This window comes from Maylandia zebra, linkage group LG3, assembly GCF_041146795.1.
Source record: "Maylandia zebra isolate NMK-2024a linkage group LG3, Mzebra_GT3a, whole genome shotgun sequence".
Lineage (NCBI taxonomy): Eukaryota > Metazoa > Chordata > Actinopteri > Cichliformes > Cichlidae > Maylandia > Maylandia zebra.
In genome coordinates this window covers 40,048,230-40,074,151 of record NC_135169.1, presented here as the reverse complement: position 1 = coordinate 40,074,151, position 25,922 = coordinate 40,048,230, and the positions used below count along the sequence as shown (strand labels likewise).

Sequence of the window (25,922 nt, the reverse complement as noted above, 5' to 3'; positions counted from 1 at the left end):
CTCTGCGACAGTTTGCATACAGGACAGGTTTTCTCGCTTTTGAAAAAATAGATTCAATTGAGTTTTATTTATGCAGTGTGAAAGCACAAATACACTAACCTTAAGCCACTTTATACTGTAAGATAAAGACCCTACAACAACACAGAGAAAACCCCAACAATGAGACAACCCCCTTTGACCAAACATTCGGCGACAGTGGGAAAGAAAAACTCCCTTTTAACAGGAAGAAACCTCCAGCAGAAGCCAGGATCAGGGAACTGTAGGAGAGAGCAAGAGATTAATAATAACGAATGATTAATAACGATTCAGTTTCTGATTAAATATCTTTGATGCTGGTTGGTGATTTCAATGCGTCTTCTTGAGCTGGATGGATGCAGTGATGCGCTGTTGATGTTTTACACTTGCGACCATTGCATTGTTTTTCTTGGCCTTTATGCATTAATTATACTCTACCTGGTGTCTTCTCAGGTGGTTGAATAAGTTATAATGCGTGCTGCAGACACACAGCACTCTTATGTGCAATCCAAAGTATTTCTATAAAGATCAGCTTCAAAGTAACGAGCTCTTTGCCGTTTTAGTTTTGCGAATGTCTCTCATTTTTAACGTCACTCATCCAGACCGTTCTACGAAACTTCAAGCGATCGTGGTCATGGAAAAGGGGGTTTTGATCATGTGACGACTTTCAAAACAACCTAGTTAATCTCAATACAAAACAAAGAGTTCGTACAACGCTGCGAGAGAATCGGGGGCAAGCTGCGGAGGATTTGACCTCAGACTCTAATGTTGTAATTTGCACAGTAAAGTGTTTTTTAACGCAAGACCTCGATGGGACTTGCTTCCCATTTCCTCATTCTTTTCTTGTCATGGTTACGCACTTAATGAATTGGAGTAGTGATTAATTAAATGGAAGTGCTCGCTGGATGGAAAGACACTTCACCTCTATGTTCTGAGTATGTGAATCAAGCCTTTATGGAGTGATGAGCCACTTGTATTTGTTACCGGCGTGTGCAAACATAAGGCTTCTGTCTGCTGGAAGTATATCACAGAGAGAAGGGGAAGCTGCTGAGCTCTGCAGATTTCGCTCCACCTAGTGACCAATTTATTAACTCTTACAGTTATTAACTTGAACTGTGTCAATACTGCGTTGCGGTAGGAAAGAAGAAAATCACTTCCAGTGATTGCTGCGCCGTGGGTTGCGTCAGACAGAAGGTGCACGCGGCTTCTCATAAAAACATCATCACCACGTGAGGAGGCCGAGCCAATAAGCTGGAGTAGTTTATTACATCTTCACCGTATCTCTATCCCTCAGCACTAATTTGTTAACACCGAGGACCTCATTTCGCTCCGGGCAATCACAGCCAGTTTGACTGACAGTTCCACTGAAAATGAGGAAAAAAAACCAAAACCCCACCATCAGTCTTTCCCCCCCCTCTGCTGGAATTTGCAAGTTCGTGGTGTGTTGCCAATTAATGTGCTCAAACGTGCGCTGTTGAACGGGAGCAGAGGCAAAATGAATGGCTCGTTCATTTGGCGTGGTGAATGGATATCTGGGTGCTGTCACAATGAGTTATGCTAATTGTGCTTAGCGGCATCGTTGGTCAGTGTCAAAAGCCATCAAGTCGATTTGAGAAGTTTGTCACGATCATCCCCGTGGTGGGCTCATGGATTTATCATTACGGAGGTGTTATCCGTCATCCCGGCTGCAGGTTTCGATAAAACGCCTTATTGAGTCCATTTTTTTGGGGTTGTTGTTGTTTTTCAAGTTTCAAAAACTTTTTTCTTTGTCCCGGAAATTGTGTGACCGCCTCGATTGCGCACGAGCCTCGCATTTTTCACGCTCAGCAGAAAAACGATGTTTTATTGATGCCGTTCTCTTAAGCGCTCCATCTGCGGAGTTCTTTGACAGTTCAGTTCCTGGATAATTTTGCACTCCCCCATAAAAAAAGCCTTTGAGATTTCTCCTGCCTTGGGCCATATGTAAACGTAATTTATTTGGGAGAACAATTTGCCTGAACTGTTTCTCACTTCAAGATAAATAATCCCTCATGCATTATTGAAGAAGCTATCCTTCTCTCCCCCCCCCCCCCCCCCCCCCCCCCCTTTTCTCCCAAGCAATTCACTGAAAAGCAGTCTTGTATGTGTGTGTGCGACTTATTCCACCCCCCCAACCACTTCAACTTCATGCCCACCAGAAAATGTCATTTTTTGCAAACTAAGAAGTCGGTGTGACAGGCTCCCATTGGTCTAATCAAATAACAGGATCCAGATTCATGCGCTAATTAATCACTAGCTCTGGGGGCCGGACCCATCCAGTGATTCTCGGTGGAAAACGAGACATTTGATCTGTTGAATCAGCTCCCTCGCCATCTCCTCCCCTCTCCTCCATCTATCTTACATTAATTCAATGAAGTCAGGAGTTCATTTGAATGCAAACTCCCCCCCGCCCAGTTTAAATTGTCTGCTGCTGAAAGCGAGCCTCTTTTTAAGAATAAAATGTTAAACTCTTACATATTCATAGCCTAAACATCTTTTTCTCCCTTTTTTAAAAAACAAAAACAAACTAGGAACATATTTGGGTCTCTGCCAGATTCTGCCTAATTGTAGAGCACATGTTTATTGGGAAATTATCTCCCGCGTATGAGCTTGCACTCTTCAGCTGAAGCCTGCGAAATGATCTAAAACTCTCTTGTTAGGAGCCGCACATGTCCCCGACATCTGTTTTTCCAATTGATGGTGACTCATTTGGTGGGGTTAGGGGGGGTTCATTGTAAATGTGTGTGGTGGTCGACCTTAATTGCGCCTGCCTGACATGTTTTCTTGGGAGATGAAATGGAAAACAAGCCCCCGAAGGACCCCTGTTTTGTTACGAGTGCTGACTTTTAAATGTCATCGTTCTCTGTCTGCTCTTCAGTGCCTCGCGGTTCGGGTGGGAAGGCGATGGGGTCTGGGCTCAGTGTCAGTGACCCGAGAATGAGCTTTTTAACAGCGAGATTTCTTAGCTTGCTGTCTCACCATTTGCCACTTACAAACCCGCAATCAGGAGGCCGAAGCCCCCACCCTCGGGGTGATTTTTAAAAGCTCTGCGGGGGTGCGACATTTTCCAAATGACCATTTTTCTGTCTGACCTTTCTGTTGACCTTTTTGGCGAGTAATTGCAATTTTTGAAATATTCATTTGTGAGTTATGTCATTTGCAAGCATCGTGATTAAAAACACTGCTCGCATGAAGGCGGTGGAAGTATCCAGCCCTTTACGCTTTGCTTACCCCAAATCACTTCTTTCATATATATATATATATATATATATATATATATATATATATATATATATATATATATATATATATATATATATATATATATATATATATATATATATATATATATATATATATATATATATGTGTGTTCAGCAGAGCTCTTGTCAAAGGAATTATCCAGGGAGAATCTGCAGTGGAGAAAAGAGATCCACACTGCATATAAATACACCTCTATTAGTTGAAGAGAGGGAAAGCGAGATGAAGTGAATAGAACATGGGAGCTTAGGGTAGAGGATGGACTTTCAATAAGACTATTTCGATTTTCAATAGATCTGACAATGATGTCTGCAGGTAGACGGGGATGCGTGCAAGCAGGGCGAGATGACGGCTCTGGCACCTGAGGAATATGAGCCCTATCAATCACCGCCTCCGGGCACAAATGTAATTACACTACAGTTGTTGACTAGCTGGGTAATCTGAGACATCACTGGCCTGCTTTTACTCGCCTGCATTAGGGGATTGCTGGTGCCCATTTACGGCATCGTGTTCGCCGCTCTCTGATGTTTTTTTAATGTTTCTTTCGGGGGGGATGCTGGCATCAACTGAGCCCTTGGCTTAGCGCTGCGATGAGGTTTGAGAGAATGACTCTAAGATTTCATAGCAAATCAATGAGATCGTATTTATCGAGATTAATGCAGACTATTCAATAGGGCCTCTTTTTTTTTTTTTTAAACTGAGGCAGCTCTCAAAGTAAGCATGCACACTTAAAAGCAGGAGGATAAATAAACAATTAATTCTTTTCAATCAAAGTCAATTACACTTTCGACATTTAGCTAAGTGCACCTGCCGTATTCATCCCGTGTTATCCCCCTTGCTCTGCTGTTGTCACTTTCAAAGAAGTTTGGTGTGATCCACAGCGGTACTTTTCAGGGGGTGGAATAAATATTCCCATTAAGAGGGAGATAATTGATGGCTTTCATCGCCACTGAATATAACAATTCCAATCGGTGATATTTCAATGGCAAGAGTGCTTTACTGTGTTGGGGCTTGAATGATTTATGAGACAAAATGAAATGACACAATAATGAGGGACTTTGTTGTTTCACCTCGCCGTGTGCCTTTGTGTTTTCTCTGTTTAGCTCCAGGGAAAGATAAAAAGTGGTACTTGGATGACTTTTTAAACTGCTAATGGTAGAGATTGTGTCCCCTTACATAAATACGGCATAATGATCTATTATGGGACACACACAGTACTGTGCAAAAGTCTCAAGCCGACCCTCATTTCTTTATATTCCCCTGGGAAAATGGGAAATAGGTGCAGCAATTTATTGGAAAGAACAGTTCTAACAAGCTTGAAAGTCGATATTTGGGTTGACCAACTTTAGTCTTTAAGTCAGCCTGAACTCTCTTAGGCAAGATATCTTGTAAGTTCTTCAAGAAGTCTTCGGGAATAGTTCTCCGTGCTTCTTTAAGGACATTCAAAGCTCTTCTTTGGATGTTGGTTGCCTTTTTGTTCGGTTCTCTATCAAGACGATCGCAGGCTGCTTCAATAACATTGAGGTCTGGGGATGCTCGTCTATGACTGATAGCATTCATTGTGTGTTTTTCTACCAAGGCATGCTTTTGCTGCATTGGCAGTGTGGTTGTGATCATCCTCATGCTGCAAAATACAGCCTATCAGATGCTTTCCAGATGGGATTACATGTTGGATCAAACTGTGACTGTACTTTTCATAAGTATAGACCGCTGTATATGTTGATGATGACTGTTGCCACTGATTTTCAGATGCAGCTCTCAGGTCCTCTGTCAGGTCTTTTCTGGGGGGTTTTCCCTATTGCTTAAGGACATTTCTAGTCCAGTTTCTTCTATTTTTTTTAAAGACACACTGCAATCCATGCTTAGATATTCCAAGTTTTCAGTTAATAGCTCTTTTAAAATCACCTTGTTGGTTCAAAACTACAATTTTATTCCTGTGAAACTGTGTTATCTTTGGCATTTTTCACAGACTCAACTGAATAAATTGGAACAAATGTGTTTTTGCAACCTAGCTGATAGCAACAAAGTGCCTAAAGATACAATTTAAAATTCTTTGCTAAATTGTCAGTTGTGTGTAGACACAACACTGGTTCCTGCCTTGAGTTAGATGTGTTTTTATGCTTGAGTGATTCATAGGTCAAGATCTGGGCTGATAATGAATGAAAAAGAAACCTGGGGAACTATTGCTTAAGACTACTTTTAAATAAATCTGGGTCTGTGGAAGCAAATTAAAGAAATGAGGGGTGGCCCAAGACTTTTGCACGGTACTGTATCTGCACAATGTGGATTCCATGAAAGTTCACTGTGAAAATACAGTAAATTAAGTAAATCTACTAATTTACTGTAATGCACAGTAATACAATTATATCCACAAAAATCTGGCAGGGTTCTGTATTAAGCTGTTTGATTTAGGTTATAAAGAAAGGCATTTACTCAAAGTTATTCCACTGGCTAAAAAACACCCACCACTACATTACTTTTAAAAATGTCTTTTATTTTTAAAGTGTTCAGTGTTCATTTCCTATATTTGCATTCGATGGCACGATACCATAGGGAAGACGCGAGAACAAAGAGTTCTGCAACAGATGGTATGGCCCCCACAGAGCCTTGATCTCAACATCAACCAATCCGTCTGAGATTACATGAAGTGTCAGCTCGACATTGTTGCGCCTAGCTGTTTTAAGATATGTAATTAAACATGATAAGCCGGTCTGACTTCAATAAAGCGGCAGTACTGGGAAGAGCTGGTAAAGAAAGAAACGAGCCGTGCGCGGCGGCACAGCGCTGGACGAACTTGAATGTAACTTCCGTCAGAAAACCGTCATTGTTAGTGCTTTGCTTTGTTTCTTGTGTGAATCACAACCAAACAATGAGATGGCTGCAAAAGGGTGAGGAAAAACGAGAGAGCGATGGATGAAAATTGTACACTTCACACATCTCAGACGCAGCTGTTTATTACTTAAGCATTTGCCGCTTCACACCCAAGGTGATGGATGCCATAAATATATATTTAAAACTGTGACAAAAGGTTCAGTTATCTTGGTTTGTATGCTATCACCTATTCTAGGATTTTCATTAGCAAATAACACTGGTTTGTGCTTTACAGACAAGTACGCTCTGTGATCGTGGATTTAAATAACTGTGACTGATGTGGATCCTTTCATTAATTGTCTTTTTTCAGGAGTTTTCAATTGCGTGACCTTAAAAGTAAGAATTTTTCCCATTTGAGCTTTTTAAATGGAGACTTCTTGTATCTGCAGCAGTTGCACTCGACTTGCTGATGGCGTATTTATGATATGATTGAAGGCTGCGGAGGAATGATTAAAAGGACCTTGTGGTGAGATTATTGTCGCTGTTGTTGTTTCCAAGGTCAAAATGAGCTCGTGGTAAATGGACTGCACTCGCATAGCGCTCTTCTCCATTCACATTCATACATAGCTCTTTATTGTATACATACTGTCACAAACACACACGAGTGACACATTGGGGCCACGTTTGGAGTTTTAGAGATACATGTGGTATCACCCACTCTCGTTTTCACATGTGGATTCACTCCGTGTGCCTCTTTTTCTCCATCTGTCCTCCCTGATGAATGTCTGTGTTCCATGTCATCCAGCGCTGGCTTTTTCAGTTCAGACACTCGTCTGAAAGGATGTTTATAGAAATCCGTAACTGCCACAGTCCTCCTGCAGTCACTCAGGCCAATGTTTACGCTTCTCGCTCATTTTTTATTCTCGCTGTAAACACAGAACTTCTCCAGACTGCTCTGCACATGCCGTGTTCGTGCGCGACTGTGAGTCTCCGCAGATGTGCGTGCGTGTCAGAGGAAAGGGAAAAAATGGCAACCTTTGGACGGCCGCCTCTCAGCCTCACTGGGGTCTCCCGGCCATTTTGGCTCTGCAGTAAACAGCGTATTTTTGCCAATTTGACTCCCATTTTTGGCTTGAGGCACAGGGCCACCTTTTGACCTCCTGCCTCTCGCCTTTGTGTTGTCTAACTGAAAGGCATTGTTTCACCTTAAAAAACAAAGAATCTGGCGCTTCTTATGATTTATAGATTTTAGTCTAGAGGGAAATTTCAACAATTTACTTGGGCCACACTCTGCTGTGGATCCTTTGCCTTTGTGTTTCTGCCTGTCTCTAATTTCTCAGTTGAGTGCCCATGTAATGAATGTTTATTTTCTCACAGCCAAAAGCAAACACCGTGTCCATTTCCTTATGTTTGATCTGTGTAGTATCTCCGACTCTCTCTTTCGACAGCTCCTGGCCTCTCCGGGGCCCCTGTGTTAGCGCTCATCCTCCCACTCCAAACAAGCAGCGTCCTAACCACCCACACTCTCTAGAAAAGGGTGGCTAACCTCTTCACCTATGCCTCTGTGTCAGACCTTTTGATTGTATTTTCCTGCAGTAGTATACACTTTTTAAAAAAAATGCAGGTCTGAGCTAACCACAACTGCAGTATGAAGTTGCTTTAACACTTATTTGTAGAAATATTTTCACCGGTAAGAAGAAAACGGAAATTCTCACACACTGATTTATTTATTTATTTTGTATTCTTTCAGCCTTCAGTCGAGCACCCATCCCCATGGCGGTGGTGAGGAGGGAGCTGTCGTGCGAGAGCTACCCCATTGAGCTACGGTGCCCGGGCACTGACGTCATCCTGATCGAAAGCGCCAACTACGGCCGCACTGATGATAAGATCTGCGACGCAGACCCAGCACAGATGGAGAACACACGGTGTTACCTTCCAGATGCATACAAGATCATGTCTCAAAGGTACGGACATAAATTTGTCTGAATTGTAGTAAATATTCTTAATCGGCTATATAATTAATATTTAAGAGTTCAAGCTGAATTATAGCAATCAGCCTTGCTATGAAACTTAATTTCACACTGAGGACTTAACCAGGTTAAAAAGTGATGAAGTAAAAAAAACTTGAGTACTTCCCCGTAGACACCTGTGTTAAAGGTTCCTGCTGTACAAACGAACATGTTTACAGTTCAGGATGAAAATGGTTGTAGCTAATTTTCCCTTTCATAGCTGCATTTTATTTTCTATGAGGCTTAAAATGTACATTAAGGGCTGACAGGTAAATGCAAACACAGGTGGCTATAGATGGTTCTGCCTGTTAGTTTTTAGGTCAGGAGAGCCAAGTAACTGGACTACTTTTCTTCATGGGTGTTGGTTCTGTTTGGAGAACCAACCATTTTAAATGCTGTTATGTGACAAATAAAGTGGGAAGTCTAAGAAGTCACATTTGCTGAGTGAAAATCTAGCATCTTATTTGTTTCTTAACACTAATTAGATCCTATTAGTGTCTATGTAATTAATCTATAGAGTGTATGGATGCAGCTTGCTAGCAAAGCTAACTGTTAGTGTTAGCTAAGTGGTAGCATTAGCTTAGCTAGCAGGCTAACTCTACTTAGCTTTTTTCCGTCTAAAAGTGGTCACATCTGTCCACAGAAACTTTTATAGCAATGGTCATAAATCTAACGCTGAGTATTCATTATGCTAGAAGACAAAATCATAGATAATTTGGAGGCTACATCCATATTTTATATACAGTCTATGGAAGCTACAGCTACATGTAGCTACAGCTACATGGGAGCTGATATAAATAACCTAAAACCGCCTTCCCACTGAAAGCTTATTAGCCTACTTTGCTAGCTTTCACTTCATTGTGGGTTACAAACTTAACCGTGCAGTGTGTTCTCCAAAGTCTACTAAACAGGAAGTAGTCAAAACTGTACATACTTAGCTTTAGAACGAAATTACAAGATCCAAAAACCCTCCTACACCGTTTCCAAGAATTGTGGTGGAAAAGGGTCATAATGACGATTGAAAAATATGCATAATAGATGCAGTATAGTTATGTTTTTTTCTATCCTTGGATGAAAAAGAGAATTTAAAACACATTCCCAGTCTATTTTCTTTCTTTTATGCAGCATCGCTAAAAGAAATCCAGGGCCACGATGCAAGGTCTTTTTATATGCACTCATTTTAAAGGTGTATTGTTGACCACAGCAGATGATGATAATAATAATAATGATAGGTTGTTTGGGCTCCCATTCAGAAGACTAGCTTGAGACTATTTGCATGCATGCATGAATATGTATGTGTTCACACACAGTCATGCTCAGAGGAAACAAATTGCTTTTTGCTCTTAAATAATTGCCATATCTTGAAAACATAATCAACCAGTCTTGTGTTAATGAGAAATACTTTAATTCACACCTGAGGATTGCTGATATTTAATAAAAAATTAAAAATGTCTTCTTTTTGAAACATGTTTTCTTAAAAGAGTAGCTTTTTTAATATATTTTACTTACTCCCAAGAATGTACACACTTTATTTCAATACTATTTGGGTCTGGTTTGGGACCAGCCCTTGAGATTTGTTAAAAGTATAAAACAGAGCTCCAAGTTAACAAAGCCACAAAATGAATGCAGAGCAGATTATTAGGGTAGGGTATAGTGCATACACTTTTCTCTGTTATGGATTAATTTGACTGAGAAAACGAGTGAGCCACAAGCAGCATTAACCACAAACCTCACCATACCTGGCTGCTAATCTGTGCCAGCCATAAATTTAAACTGACACAAATCAATGATCATTACAAATAATATGAACAGGTTATTTGTTAAAGCAGAAGAAACATGTGTGATGAGTTTCACTGCCAGAAGTGAGCTTTGTTTTCAGAGTTATGAGCCTGTTGTGCAGAAACCGGGACATGGAGGCCTATTTGTCAGGCCAGAGAGCGAGGATGCTCTTACTGTACTTCGGCTTTTTGCGTGTAATAGATTGCTAACATTAAGGCAATATATAAACAAGTTTTCAGTGTTTGAAGCAAGTTGTATGAAAGCAGTGAACGGGGAGCTCAGGGAGAGTGCCGAGTGAATATACATATAGTCAGTCTTTGGTGTGTTGTTGACTTACTGCAGCACTTAAGAGCAGAATAAAAACTCCTATCTGCTATCATTCTAAGCATGGTTTCCCTTGCCTTTGAGGTCAAAACACCCTTGAGCACTCAGAAGCGATGGACTTTATCTAAATTGCTGCTCTGCATTGACTTTGTCTGCCTCATTTTATTTCCAAAGCTGAATGTATGTTCACCTCTACTTATTTTCAGAGCTTTAGTTCCAGATTGGTCACGGCCCCTTGAGAATACTAATGGACGTTTGGGCTTTATCAAACTATTGCTCTTTGCTTTTTAGTTTGGTAACACAGAGTTCAGATAATCAGCTGTGTGAAAAGCAGCCGATGCTAAAACGAGGTAGTTTGAAACATGTTGTCAGATAATTGATGCACCCTGTAGCTCCTTTGTTCTCCGAGCCGCCCACTCAGACGAAAATCCCTGCAGGAATGAATCAACGGGTCCTGCAACTGTCAAGAACACAAAACTAGCATAAAGTAGCAGGGACAAGTGTGTCTTTTTAGCATCTCATTTCTACCGGGGGTGTCTCAATGATGCTTAAAGGGAACTACAACCTGATTCAGAGCCAGGGCACTTTGTCTTGGGAGAGGAAGCTGCTGAGTGGATGAAAGGTGTGGGTAGCATGAATTGGAACTGGGAGGGAGGGTGGCAAAGAAGGGATGTGGTCGTGGCTTTAGTGACACAGCTAGGCATTAGCATGCGGGGGTTAGCACAACAAATGAATGGCCACCTCCGACTATTTCACTGTCGAGCTGTCACAGGCGTTGCTAGGCACCTGCGGCTAAGCTCATTGGGGTTAAAAAGGAAAATGAGCCTGAAAGAGAAACAAGCAGTTAGAACAGACAAAGATAAGGCCAAAGCCAGGACAGGGAGATTATGGATATTCATGTCTTTTTATTTTTTAGTTGACTAACTAAAAGACGTTCCTTCTTCACCTCATACTTTCCTGTCTCTGTCCATAGCCTAATCACTGGAAACAATCCAAACAAGGTAATAGTCTGATTAGAGCATTTACATGGTTTCCAGTAACCTGATTTCCCCCTGATTGTGGCTTTCATGAGGTATTTGATTACCGAGCTAATTTGTTAGGCTACAAAAACACACATAATACAGAACTTGGCTGGATTAAATATATATTCTTTTTAAAGAACCACGAATGAAACATTTGTGTTGAACGGCACTTCTTTTAACGTAATAACTGACTAGTAGTGCTGAAAGTGTCTTACTCTAATCGTAGTGTACGTCTGTTCGCCAACTCCTCCTAGATAACTTAATCAATCTGAATGAAATTTACAACATACACATCTGTAGAACTTTTGGGAATAATTTTTAAAACACTCAAGTCCTTAAATTATATATATTGTGTTTGGCAGCTGATCTCAAACAGCTACATAACGTATACGTTACGGATACGCTTATACAGATATTTCGTGTACGTTACACGTACGTTGTTGTTTCTGGATTCGATTAAGTATGTCATGCATGTCTTTTAAATATATGTTTGGCAAACAATGACACTATTAGTGCCTGTGGCTGGTTATTGGCTTATTGTCTGATACCATGAATATATAGCTTGCAAAGAAAAAGAAGACGAAATATAAGCATCAAAAAGAATAACATAATAAAATAACATACAGGTCTGTGTTATAGTACACGAGCGAAGCAAACATGTGCAACAGGCCTGTCAAAAACAGCCCTACAGTCAGTAAAATAGGTTATTGGTTAAACTCCAACAGATAAACTAACGAATATCTGACTTCCTGCGTAACCTTTCTGCTAATTATTCAAAACCCCACAGATGCGTTCTCATTCTGAAGTATGGCAGACACTGTTTAGACTTCAGCCAGAGTGATGCAATCTATAAGGCATCTTGCAAATATGGACAGTGTTTAATATAAATGGTATTCCCTAAAGCTGCAGTTGTGGTCCTCAAGAACAGCGGGGATCAACACTCACAGCTTGGTGCTGACAAGACCAACTGTGAAGCTTACTCTGACTCACTTAGAGCTGACTTGAGTTTGTTCTGTGTAGAAATGACCACCATCTGTCAGTAAATCAAAGTCTTTGTTCCATTTTTAGAGTATATAAAACTTCCTCAAATGCTTTGAGCAAATGGTGAAAGGAGACATATTGGCTTTTTCTTTTATTATCATGTATGTACTGTTAAAGTCCTGGACGCTCATAGGAAACATGGCCAAAGTTGCAAATAATAAGACCAATGTCAGGAACCTGTGAAGCAAAAACTTCTCTAAATGATCTGTCTTAGATAGTTTTCCCTACTTTTGGAACTAAAATGTCAAAGGGAGGCGATACCCATGAAATGGTCATCACAAACACAGCGTTCCCTCCTATTTGTTTTCCAAACCTTCTGTTTGAAAAATTGGAATGGGCTTTAATAAAAGGTGAAAGAGTAGTAGAGTCCAAGAATAAAAATATAGACCTAGAAACGAGCACAGGGACACTTCCTAAAAAAAATAAATCTTGATGTACAGTACTGTGCAAAAGTCTAAATTCTTTATACTTTGCTTCCAAGACCTGAGCAATAGTTCTGCAGGCCTTTCAAAGTTTCCCTTTGAACATTAGCTCATTTCAGTGCAGTCCTTTTAACTGCAGTGGTCTCAGAGGAACGGTGGCTGTCAAGAAGCTTAAGGAAGGGAAGGAAGGGAAACGGTGGGGGGGGAAAAAGCTAAGGTATGCCAAATTACTGAAAATCAATGGCAATTGGTCTTATGGACTGCAGAATTCATTGGACATTTTTTGGAAAGTTTTGCATTTTGGAATCATGTCAAAATTAGAATTGAGTTATGAACGCAGAAAAATATTGTCAGATTTTTGATGTTTCATCTGGAGTGTGACTGATCGGCAGTGGCTTGGTTTTCCAGTATGACGACGATTCCAAACACACTGCCAGTGCAGTAAAAGCATACCTGGATAGAAAAACATACAGTCAATGGAAAGATACTAGAGAAACTAGGTGATCAGAGTTTATTTTCTTTCCTGAAGTTTGATTAAATTTCCTGCATGCATAAAATGCTGATGAATGATAGTTTTATGTTGTGGCTGTTAAAACTGCGGACTGTTGAAACAAGTGTAGGCGGCTGACTAAGGGGAAAAAACGTTGACTAATCTTTCTAATCTCTCAATTTAACTTGAAGAAGTGGTTTTAGTAACACAGTCACCTTAATCTGGTTAAAAACTAATTGGCATACTCGTGAATGGTCTCATGCTATTTTCCTCTTGTGGTACTCGGCACTCTTTTTATCCCACTATGGCCTGTGTACCACCTGCCTCTCCTGCTGGCACCAGTTAAGTCGTGGTGACCGCCGAGCCCTGTTGTTAGCATTCACGTAGCGTCTGAAGATGAGCCACGCTGCTGCAGGCTTAGTCTGTGTGCCAGGCTTGCGTCCATCGCTGGTAAAAGTGCAGCCATGTCACTGGCTCGCTTGCGCTGTCAACACACATTTAGCCAGCTCAGCCCTCCTCCACCCGCCTCACCAACCACTAAGAAGAGCCCCATTGTTATTCAGCTATCAAACCCAAACTCTACCTGCTTCAGTTTAGCCCACTTATAAAGCCATATAAAAGAGCTACTTTGGTAAGGTGTTTGGTTCCATTACAGTCTTTTAAGCGAGAGCTAATAGCACTCTGTATGTGAGTGATAGCGCGTCACTGAGCTCGCGAGCGCTGTAATGCATCTTGAAATGAAGGTTGTCTCGCACCATCCTGTGACAGGGTGAAATGAATGGGTCTCTTTCATTAGCTATTCCCCCCCTTTTGTGCTTTGAACACTGCGGATGTGCAGAATCCATAGCCTCTGGATAAACATGTCACTTATAGGTGGTGCTGTGCTGAAAGCTAGATGGAGGCTAATGATACTGTAATTGAAACATGGTACCGAGCTTTAATTTAGCACAATTTGACACCATTTGCATAGTGTGTGCACACACGCCGCTGTGATTTTTTTTTTTTTTGCAATCATCGCCATTCCCCCGTGGGACACTTTCACAGGCGATTCTCTGCAGCTGAGGTATCTGTTGAATCTGCCCTCTTTCAAACACGTGTATACATCTAGTGCCACTTCCCTGTGTGAAATCGCTGGAGAGGCTGGCCACTTGTGCTATCAAACAAGACTGACCCTTTTCTCATCAGAGCCCCAGTGTCTCTGTCTCTCTGTCTCTCTCTCCACCCTTTTTTTTTGTGTGTTCCCCTTTCGTTTCCCGAAGGCGGTGTGGCCTTCACGGCAAGTAATTACAGGCTATATCAAAGCTATATATCACCTTATAGCTCAGTAGACCTCAGCAGCCACCTTAAGGGACAGCTGATAGCATTGTGGCAGGCTTGTGTATGACCCCTGAAGGAGAAAAGCAGGTCAGGATGGAGCAACTCCCCCCCTTTCAACACATACACATCTAAACACCTACATGTTCTGATCTGTTTTTGGTCTTTTTTCTTCCATATGCACTTTATTTCTTTTCTGTAGCCTCCCTGGGATCCTTCGCACCGCTGCGCCGTCACACTTGTCATTTTACAGAACAAAAAATAGAAGAACAAAATGTATTTTTGACATGGAGCGTGTTGTGTTTGGTGCAGATGACACTAACGATGAAGGTTAATGGATGTCACAGCGTGATAAGTCCCGCGAGGAACAGCAAAACTAAATTAACACAACCTGTGATTTCACCCCGCCGGCCGCATGACAGCTGACATTTGACAAACTTCATGTTAATGACGTGCACGAGGAAAACAAACAATCCCAGCGCACTTGGATGGGAACGCGTGAGACAAATGACGGATGGAACCTCGTGCTGACCGAGGGACAAGTGTGATTAAGGGATAAGGAGCGAAAAGCAGATGGGAGGATCCTCTCGCCTTTGACGATGATCTTCCCCATACGTAGCAGTTCTCATTATCCTTCTCCTGTGACCTTATTTCAGCGTTGGAGGATTTGAATGAGATATTTGTTTGAGAAGGAGAGTGGGATTAACTGAAGAATCGGCTTCCGGAGGATATTAGGGACGTATGATTTATTGGAAGAAAACACGTAGTCTTTGGCAAATGGGCCGTGCGTGGGACTCAAAGTGCAAACGCTGAGAAGAAACACGCTGACGCCTTTTTTTCCTTCATAAGGCTTTAAAGTAACAGTTCCTGTTAACTGATTTAGCTCAACGTCAGATTAAAGAACCAGTATTCTTCACTGACCAAACGAGGATTAGTTATTCAGGCTAACTGGTTGTGATATTTACAAAACACAGACCTAGCACCTGTAATTCCTAATAGCTTAAAAAACAAGCATATCTGTGCTGATATCCCCTCAGCAAAGAGGGTGGCGACTGCAGTATCTGCCTTATAACCCTTGGCATTGTTTTTGATTTTATCCTTATGTGCTTCAAATCTTTGATCATCACAGCTGTTTGTCAAAAAGGAAATAATTAGAAACCGAGTGTTGTGCAAAAGTATTGAGCCAGCCCTCAGGAGCTGGGGTTGTTGTAATTTTTTAAACTGGTCTTAAGCAGAGTTCTCCAGGCTTTCTGAAGATCTTTCAACGTTTTTCTTTGAACATTGGCTGCTATTAACTTGAAAACTTGGCTTGTCCATGGTGTGGAGCCTCTTGCTGAAGATTGCTGAAAAAACTGAAGAGACGTACCTGTAGCAGATGAACAGTGGAAATAATGTCTTTACGAAATGGGAAAAAAACAATCCAGCAAAGAGCTAACACAGGACCTGCGAGATGCATCTGGCCTTTCGGTTGATCCGTCTCCTGTTCGTCGAAGCCTCAACAGAAATGGTCTCAGTGAAAAGGGTGGCTGTCAACAAGCCAAATACCTGAAGTATGCCAATTTACACAAAGACTGGACTTTAAATTAGTGGCAACCAGTCTTATGGAGCAATTGAGGTCAGGAGAGAGGTAGGAAAAGTGAGTGACTACAGTCATTTGAAAAACATGGGTGAAGCTGTGTCATGGTTTGGGGTTGGATTTCAGCCAGTGGGACTGGGGATCCATTTTAAAACTGATGGCATTATGAACACAGAAAAGTACCATCTGATTTTGAGCCACAGTCCAGTACAATCTGGGAGGTGTCTGATTGGCTGTGGCTTTATTTTTCAGTATGACAATGATCCTAAACACACTGCCAATGCAGTAAAAGTGTACCTGGATAGAAAAACATACAATGAAATACTCGCCAGAGCCTGAACCTCAACATTACTGAAGCAGTGTGGGATCATTGCGATAGAGAACAGAACAAAGGACAGCCAGCATTGGAAAAAAGAGCTTTGAATATCCTTCAAGAAGTCTGGAGAAATATTACTTTAAGAAATGACAAGAAAGCTCGACTAATAGGTTTCATTCTCTGGTAAAGAATCAAGGTCGTCAAACTAAATATTGACTTTGAAGCTTGTTACAATGGTCCAAATTCTGTTTCTCCTCATATACTGTATTTCCATGTATGTTTGCATGTATTTTAATAAGTCTAGGTAACTAATTTCCATTATCGTAACAAAATAAATCAAAGTAAGGGTTAATACATGACTTTTGTACTGTACTGTATGTCAACAGGTCAAGTTTTCTGGCTGTCTACATCTATTTACAGTAAATGTCTCCTTATACTTACATCCCTGAAAGTACAAAAAACAAAAGTAGGAAAAAACCCAGCATGATGTCAGTATTAAATTTCACCCAGTCCATGCTGTTTATGTACAGCTCTCCCTGTGAAACAGCTTTACAGTGTCTTCCATAACTCTCGATGTGATGATCATGATCTGAGCCTGGACCGAGCCTAACATTTTTATCAGAAAACCCTGCATGACAAACTGCAGGTGTAAGCTTTCAGAATGAGCTGACGAAAGATTAAATCAAGTTGCATTATAAGAAATGTAAGATTGGGTGATTTTGGCCCCCGGCCAAAAACTAGAGAGTGTAGATATCTCTGATGAAAGTGCAACGCTCAAAGAAAGCAGAAAAGCAAGCAAAATTACACGGCACAAGTAGCTTTAAGTATTTATGAAGCTTTAATATAACAGACAGCTGCTGCTGGCATCGAGAGCGATTATAATGCCGAGCAGATGTGAGCGTAATGCAGTCATTGTTCAGGCACGACTTTAAAGCCGTACCACAAGTGGCCCGTGTTGTTTAAAATCAGGGTTTGCATAAACATTTAACTCCCGAAACAAAGAGCTGTCAGATGACTTAATACATTTACATTTGCATTAATGTCAGAATATCACCCAGGTGTTCCTCGCTTGCTAAGTTCAATCAGGCAGATTCAATAAGAAAGAAGCACTCTAGCACTTTGTTATATGTATATACATATATAGATCCACTACCTTTATTGATCTGATTCCCAACGGGCTAAGAAATAGGTTTATATATATTTTATTAGATTGCATCGAGGCGATATTTGGCATTGTTCCTTCTCAACTACAAGTGTTCTCCGCCAGCTTTTCTCTGTTTATGCAGGAGTCATTGGTTTGTCTTGCTTACTCTTGGTTGGAGGCTGTTTTTTCCATGATACAATTATGTGTTGAGCACCTGACAATTACAGAACAAAAACATGACCGATGAGCACAGCGGGAGACAACTGCCTGTTGTAATAGCGTGAACAAATAGAGAATGGTGGGAGGTGTTTTTTTCTTTCTTTGCAGCCGGCGTTAATATGCAAAAAGGGTATTAATAAAAGCTCTGACAGAAAGGGAAGATAAAGATTCCATTTTACTGTAAACCAAACATGCGACGCAGTAAACGCATTCAGAACTTCTTTGGATTACTGCAGGAATTCAAACCGCCTTTCCATCTGTGCTTGTTTGCCGCCTGCCCCGGCGTAACCCTCTTTTCATGGAGAGTTTTTAAATCAAAGAGCTTTATTTCTTCCACTTTCTATTCTTTTCCCGCATTGGATGACATCACCTGACATTCATTATCTTGTCTCATTTTTCAGCCTTCCTGCCTCCGAACCCCACTCCAATCGTCTTTGATAAGAACCTGCCGCATTCAATTTTGGCCAATTAGTTGCAATAAATTTCAAGCTGGCGGCCTTTTGAGTAAGCCCGGGTCTCCCAGACGTGGCGATACGAGACTCTGTGGTGATTAGATGGAAAAGGAAGCCTGCGTGGGGGGAAAAAAATGTTTAAGAGTATCTCCCTACACGGAGAAAATTGGTAACTCTCAGGAGATGGAGATAAAAGAGCGGATTGACACGACCAAGCCAGTGGTTTGAATCTACCGTAACCGTGTCCGCTTTTGGATTCCAAGATGAATACCCCATAGACTTTATGCCCCTACAAGCTTTGCCAGGAGAATCCAGAACTTTGGAAGTTTTCAGCAATGTTTTTCTTTTTTTATTATTCTTTGCCCCACAGGAAGCCTGGAAGCGGGAGCTGGGTTCTATCAGATTAATAGCTGTCACAGTGGTGCCTCACTAAACATGGGGTTTTATAATGTGTTAAAAAAAGTGGAAGTGGGAGGCTTTGGTCCATTTGTCATGAGGGGAGTGAGTTTCATTTGGACGAGTCCAAACAGTAAAGAAAGGGCTAATTCAGGCAGGAGCAGGTGCTTAGTCAGAGTGGAGGGAGCCGACTCGGCTTTTTCCTTCCCCCTATCTGATGTTTGCTCCTCGCTGCGCTCCACCATTTTTTTTATCACTTTTTTTTCTCTTTTTGGTATTCCTTTTTTTTTAATTGGCAGTTGGGAGTAGCCAACACATTTGATGTCTACAGCTCCATCTCTTCGTTTTGCCCTAAAGAGCTGGATCCGTTTATTTTTCCTCCAACATAGTGAGGGCATGCAACTTTAACTGACCTTTAATAACTTTGCTGGGTATTCTTCATCTCTCTCCCCCAAGATAAAAACAACATCCTTTGATGCTGAATTTGAGAGCTTCTTGGAGCTCTTTCATCCCATCAGTTTATCATTTTTGCAATTTAAAAACTTTGATATGATGACAGTTTTTTAGATTAGTGTGTCCAAATCTTAAAATATGATTTGTGTAAAACTACTAAAATGGATAACATTGATTATCCTATTACAATGCAGAGATTTGCTGGAAAACCTTGGGCCCTGGGTTTCCTATGAACGTTACTTACCCACCTAAACATTGCTGCACACTCTGCCTACCCCCAATGCACAATGGCACCACTCAACAGCACTGGCCTCCCCCCTGGTAAAATAATGGATGGGATGCAGTCCAAAACGTTTACTCACCTCTGAATTCTCCAGATCCCATTCTTTAGAAAGTGCCAGAACAAGCCCGAGCCATGCAGGCCCCAACCCGCAACCCACTGGACCCAAAGGATTGACTCCAGTTACACATGAAACTTAATGGTATTAAATCAGTAAATGATGGTGGAGGAGAAAATTTTAAAGAAGATGGTTTAGGATGAAGTACTTTGTAACCTAGCAACAGTAAGGGCTGAAAATGAGGTCATGGGTGCTTCCGGGAGGAAAAAAAAAAGCTATCCAAAAATGCCGCCCATGCACACGGACCGTTATTTTGCGAGCATTACAAATGATTGGTTTTTTAGAGCTGGGGACATCCTAAGGAACTCAGTATAACACTAAGCCACTTTAAAAGATCTTTTTCTCCCGTCTCTGTGAACTGTTTTCCCAGCAGTCCTGCCTCTATATCCAAATCCAAAAACCCTGGGTTATGAGGGGCAACAGCTGCGTGAGTCATCGCCATCCTTTCAACTAGTCTGACGAAGAGAAAAAAAATAAAAAATAGCATTATTATCCCCCTTCGCTTCCACCCCCCAAAAAATGAATTGCAGTATAATTTTATACAGCAGTGTTGTAATTGTAATAGTTTTGATTAAATTTGATAGGGGCGAGCAGACAGTTTATCATTTAAGAACAAAAATAAACAGCTCGGCTCTGTGTAGTCATGTAAACAGGATTATTGCGGGAAATTGTCAGTTTATGCAATCATATAAACAGCCTAAACAAACTGAGTCTGTTGGCAGTGGCGATGATACTGGTGCATATAAAAGTAAGCGTATCTAATTGAATCCAGCCTTATTAATCACTTAAGTGAAACAAAAGCGAACCTCGATGTGATGCGGGACATAATTCATTTATATTTTACCACAGAGTCGGGAGGCTCGTTACCTGCCCTCAGCCTCGCGCGCTCGCACGCTGTCGTGAACTTCCAGGGCAACAACTTCGTTTTCACACACTGTGTTTGTGACAGAGCTGTTTAAAATGTGATGGTCGTGATTAATCACTACATTCTTTTATTTTTTTTTTATATTCCACTTCATCTGTGCCTTTGGTAAATTAATCAGAATAACAGCTGCATTAAGAAACACCCTAGAGCTGTTCGTCGTGATTATGTTGTGATACGTCCTTTCAGGCCAGCTCTCGGTGTTGGTTAAACCGATTCTCCTCACCAAAACTTTGAGTCGACTGAGCTTTTGGTGAACAGGTGTTTATTACTGGTGCGGGGCTTTCATAAATGTAAATGTCACTGACATTTAGATGTAAACTCCCCAACCTTTTTGAGTTCAGTATAATCACATTAATCGCGCATCTCTGTCTATCTTCTTGCTTTTCCATGCAGTGACCTTCAGTGTTCATCGAAAAAACTTTGATAAATGATATTTCTCTCTTTGATTAGGTTTGATTTTTTTTGGTTGCTTTTGATGGCTTTTGCTGTGCTTTCAAGAATTACCTTCACTTTGGTCATGAGAGGTCACAGCTTTCTCTTTTTCCTCTAATGTAGTACAAATCTGCCAGCTTTTGTCATGCACATTTAAAGAGTGAACTTAAACATTTACACGCTTGTCCTTGGAAACTGTTTGAGGAAAATCAGGCTGGGTTATATTCCTTTTCACATGTGGCACACAGGAAGAAACGGTCCTCTTCAGAAGGGTGAAAATAGCTTGGTGAAGGAGCTGCGTGCAGGAGTCGGTTAATGCTCCTGGCTATTAGCTGAGCTATTCTCACATAGGTGCAATCTGACGTCCCGTGTACTTTGTACCGACTGTGCTGGAGAATTGCGTTCTCACATGTACCTCTCTCAGGTAAGCTTCATAGAAGTTCAGGATTGCGCCGCATGTGTGAAAATAGCTTATGTGGATGTTTGTCACTTGGCGTAATCGCCATTTGACATTGCTGAAAGGTCAGCCATCTTTGTGAGTTTAGGTCGTACTGAGGACGGCTCAAACTGCTCGGCTGAGAAGTCTTCAGGTCGCTGCTCAGCACGGCATTACAAGATACGCTTCCCGCCCTAATCCTACTATCTCACTACCTCTCAGCCCGTTTCCCTGTCCTCTCAATTACTCTTTGATTTTAAGTCCCTTTTTGACTCCATAGAACTTCTCTTCGTCTTAAGCTTCTTTTTTTAAAAACTACCTCAGTGATTCTTTTTCTTTGTGTCTGTCACGTAATTTTTCTTTCTAATGGGAGGAGGGCATGAATGAGCATCCGCAATCAAAATTCTGCGGCGCTGTACAAGGGCGTGGGGAGCAGGATCTACATTCATGACACACGCCCTCTAACCTTGGCAAGACAAGTTCAAGGGAGCAAAACGGGGTGAGGTTTCACCTTGTTTGCTTTGTAATTCTCTAATGGCGGCACACAGTAAGCACCTTCAGGATGAATCTGCTTTATTAGCCTGGTCCCATCCACTCTTAGTTAGTGCTCTCATCTGGTTACCCCAATTCCAATTTGCCGAAAAGATATGTCTAGAATTGTGCTCAAAGGTGCTATTTATAATCCGAATCTGCAAAGTCTACCAGAAAATCTCTCCGGTGGATGAAGATGTTTTATCAGAAAGTTGTACTGTAGTGGTCCAGTGGTTACAGCTGTCACCTCTTGGTAAGAGGGTTTGAACTTTCTGCTCGTGCAGGGTCTTCCTGTCTACTTTGTGCGTTCTCCCACAGTTCAGTGACATATGAGAGAAATAGTATTTTGCTTTCTCTGTGGAAACCTCTCGCCTGATGATAACAAGCATGGGCCCTGTGACTCTAAGCTGTGCAATCAGTGGCATAGCTGTGACATATTAATCACAAACAATGAGCCAATGCTGAGTCTAAAGATTCAGAATTTTCTCTTTATTTTACTGTTTTTTTTAGAAGACTGATCATTTTGCACAAGTTAAACTCAAGAGCTGCTGGAAAATAAAACAGCAAATATATTCTTGAACACAGTTTGTGTGCAGACCCAGGTGATCGTTGCGTGTAAGTTTGATTCAGTTCTGATCAATACTGTAGGATAATTAGCCATTCTTAGGTCAAGCTCATCAATTAATAGAGAATAAAGGAAAATGTCATTACTGAAAGTCTCTTTACCTGTTTAATGATGTTTTATGATGAAATTTCCTGGCCTACTGCATCTACCCTCCATGGATGCTACGCTGATTTGCTGCACCAGGCTTTATAGCTTTCCTGGCTGAACATCTGCACTGTTTGTAATGTTGGATGCTTAGCACATGGACAGTATTGAGGATTAACAGCTTTGGTCTTTTTCAGTCTAGAAGAAGCATAGCCAGGTCAGAATTGTACTCAGCATCATCATTTATTTATTGTCCAAGCACTTTATCCAGTGGTGAAAAGCTACTCTTAGATACTCTTGTTTTACTGTTTTACCAACCAAGCACAATGCCTTAGAAGTTTCGTTTTCCAAATGCCTTTTAGAAAGATATTCACAGGAATACCTGCCGTTCCACATCTGCCTTTCCGCACAGTCTTGAAGCCCGCTCCGTAAAAGTAGCTCGATTCAATATAATCTCAACATTTCTTGGTATCTTGGTCTCTGGTATCTGTTTTATGAATTATCCAGCCGGTCACGAGAACATATGATACATCTGGAAATGAAAGAAGCACTTTAAAGATTTTCATATCCCATTTCCTCTTTATATTAAAAGATCTCAAGCTCAATTTTGCCCGATGGGGTAAATGTTTTTGCTTTGAATCATCACAACCTTCAAATACTAATCGGTATAAAATAGTTCAATTATCACTGTGTTTGATCTGTGGTTGCCAGATCCATGTGCACGTTTAAAAAAACACAAGGAAAACATAGTGTATCAATCTTGAAGCTGGAAAACTGATGACACTCTCTGGTGATTAATGTTTCATAGCACAGTTGCGTAATTCCCTTTGATCTATTCCAGTGTGCTGAATATTCATAGAGTTTGTACCACTTGGACTCTACGCATTTCCAGTACCGCGCATAGAAAACCTCAGCAGGAGATTCCTGTCTTGGGGGACTGCGTATAACTTATTTATATTTCTAACAATAGATGAATCTCATTTGACATTCCTCCTCCCTTAGGTGAGCAACATGATTAAGATTATTCTGATAATCACTAGTAATAATAGTATTTTACCATCAGATTAATTAGTCATTAACCATCACAGATAACATTGTCTGCGTAATGGCTTTCTGTGATGTTTCTGACCTTCCACTTGCTCTTTTTTGGGAATCTTTGTGCCTTTATGATGCTTAGACTACCATACAAAACTTTTTTCAGGTCTTATCTCAAGTCTCTACTCAAGTGTTAAATCAGGGGTGGGGAACTCCAGGCCTCAAGGGCCGGTGTCCTGCAGGTTTTAGATCTCACCCTGGGTCAACACACCTCAAATGATTAGTGCATTACCAGGCTTCTGGAGAACTTCAAGGCATGTTGAGGACTTAATTTAGTCATTTAAATCAGCTGTGTTGGATCAAGGATAATTTTTAAAAGCTGCAGGACACCGGCCCTTGAGGCCTGGAGTTGGACTTCCCTGATCTATGGTCTGTGGCCTATCATGTTTTATAAACTGTATGTAAAAGATGGAAGTGCTTTAAATCTGCATTCTTTCTAATGACCAGCAGGGGGCAAATCCTTTTTTAAAAAGGTCAGATTGTTACACTTAAAATAACTTTATTGTTCGTCGAAATTAGTCTAAGATTGTGATTCACCAAGTCATAAATCACAGACATCACACAGACATTATTATTTAGCATGCTAATTGCACTTTTACTAGCAAAGCATCCTGCAATGTCGTCCTGAGGACATTACATCAGAATAAAGAGGGTGTTCTCGGTCAGCAACAGTAGACCGGGCTTATCTTCCCATATGGAAAAGAAATAGTAAAAACTTATATGTGATCACTCATGAAAGTGGCCACTTTCATGAGTAAATCATATAAGGCTTACATGATTTACTCATGAAAGTGGCCACTTTCGCATTACTTTCATATATTGTTTTAGTAAGTATCCAAAACATACAAGTTTCATTATATAATTTTTCAAGGGATCTTATATCTGTTTTCACTCTTATATGCTTTTCATACAAGTTTCACACAAGACAGATACAAATTTTATAAGATTTATATATATCTTTTCCATATGGGTTAACTCATGAGGTTTGTTGTCGACCAATGATTGTTCCAGCAGTTCTGACAATCCCATTTCTTCCTGTGTGCAACAGTTACAAGTAACCATACAAGACTGAAATATTAAAATTTCACTATTTCAGCCATGCTGACACATACTCTTTCTAAATTGTTTTGGCTAAACTGCATAATTACCTGAAAAGAAATACTCTCTGACTAGCTTTCTTGTAGATTAAATCAACTTAAGCGACAAAATGTTTTGAAATCTATGGGAAAACAACCCTTTGGGCCTTTATCTATCACCTGGAACACTTTTATAAGTTTACGGTCTCAGTTCAATACAACATAATGTTTATGTATTTTTACTCTCCTGTTTAGAGTCACTTTGCTAACGAGAGTGTAGTAACCCTCCTCACTCATCACCTTCACTTCTTATAACACAGAGATGGCAAAAGCAAAGGGTGATGTCACAGTGGCTACATCTGTCTTTAATATACAGTCTGTGGTGTGTTTATAGGCTTTGAATCTGTCTATATTTTTATATCCAACCTTATAGTTAGACAGCTTTTAGGAACTATTTATTTCATTTACTCACATAACCTGATATTTTTTGGGCCATATTAGTCTTTGTATTGTATAACTATATCAATAACACTTGATATTGTAGAGGTAGACAGAATAATAGTGCTGGCAACTGAAGATCTGCACCGCACTCATTTTCAGTGGCAAACATGTTCCTGTTGAGGGTATTGTTGGTGTCTAGAGTGGCCTCTCCTGCTGACCCTATACTTGCTTGTGAAAGCTAATTATACCAGGCTATTTTCTGACCAGGGAGCATGTCAATATTACACAGTGGGAGAGCTCTCACTTGCCGCGCGCTGCATTCGTATTCATGAGCCTTAATTCCATCAATGGCTTTCTCAGACCACTGGACCGTGGCCGTTCCTTACCAAGGTGTGATTTTAAGGAAAGTGCCTGTAGCTGCCACGGAGTGATTGCTATACCATAAAAGAGAGTAGCTTACAACCCCGCCCTCTCGCCATTTGCTTAAAACATGTTCCAAAGTGCTGCATATAAAGCAAGAAAAGGCCTTTTGTGAGTGCAGACATGGACCTATTTTTCCCATGTACATGCTCATTGAGATGGGTGAGGGCGGGGGGGTTGAAGAGGGTGAAAGCTGGATGGCTGGTGGTGGAGGCTGCGCGGCTCCCGTTATGGACTTTGCAGTGGAAGCGAATGTAGCGTGAAGCTTATTTGTGCAGCGGTGCAGCAACTGGATTGAGTCTTTATTTGGATGTTACAGGGACCCCCAAATAAATTGCATCAGTTCTTAAAATCTGTGCTTGCAGCAACAGGAAAAGAAAAAAGATGTAAAATCGGC

At 41.0% G+C, this 25,922-nt stretch overlaps 1 protein-coding gene across 21 annotated transcripts in view; it reads left to right on the top strand.

Annotated features, from left to right (window-relative positions):
- LOC101465762 (adhesion G protein-coupled receptor L3) overlaps positions 1-25,922 on the top strand; it is a 266,208-nt gene that overhangs the window by 93,190 nt on the left and 147,096 nt on the right. For all 21 annotated transcript variants that reach the window (XM_076881844.1, XM_076881846.1, XM_012919994.3 and 18 more), the window contains exon 4: positions 7,856-8,069. In XM_076881844.1, the coding sequence (XP_076737959.1) occupies positions 7,856-8,069 (214 nt within the window). The remainder of the gene's footprint in view (positions 1-7,855; positions 8,070-25,922) is intronic.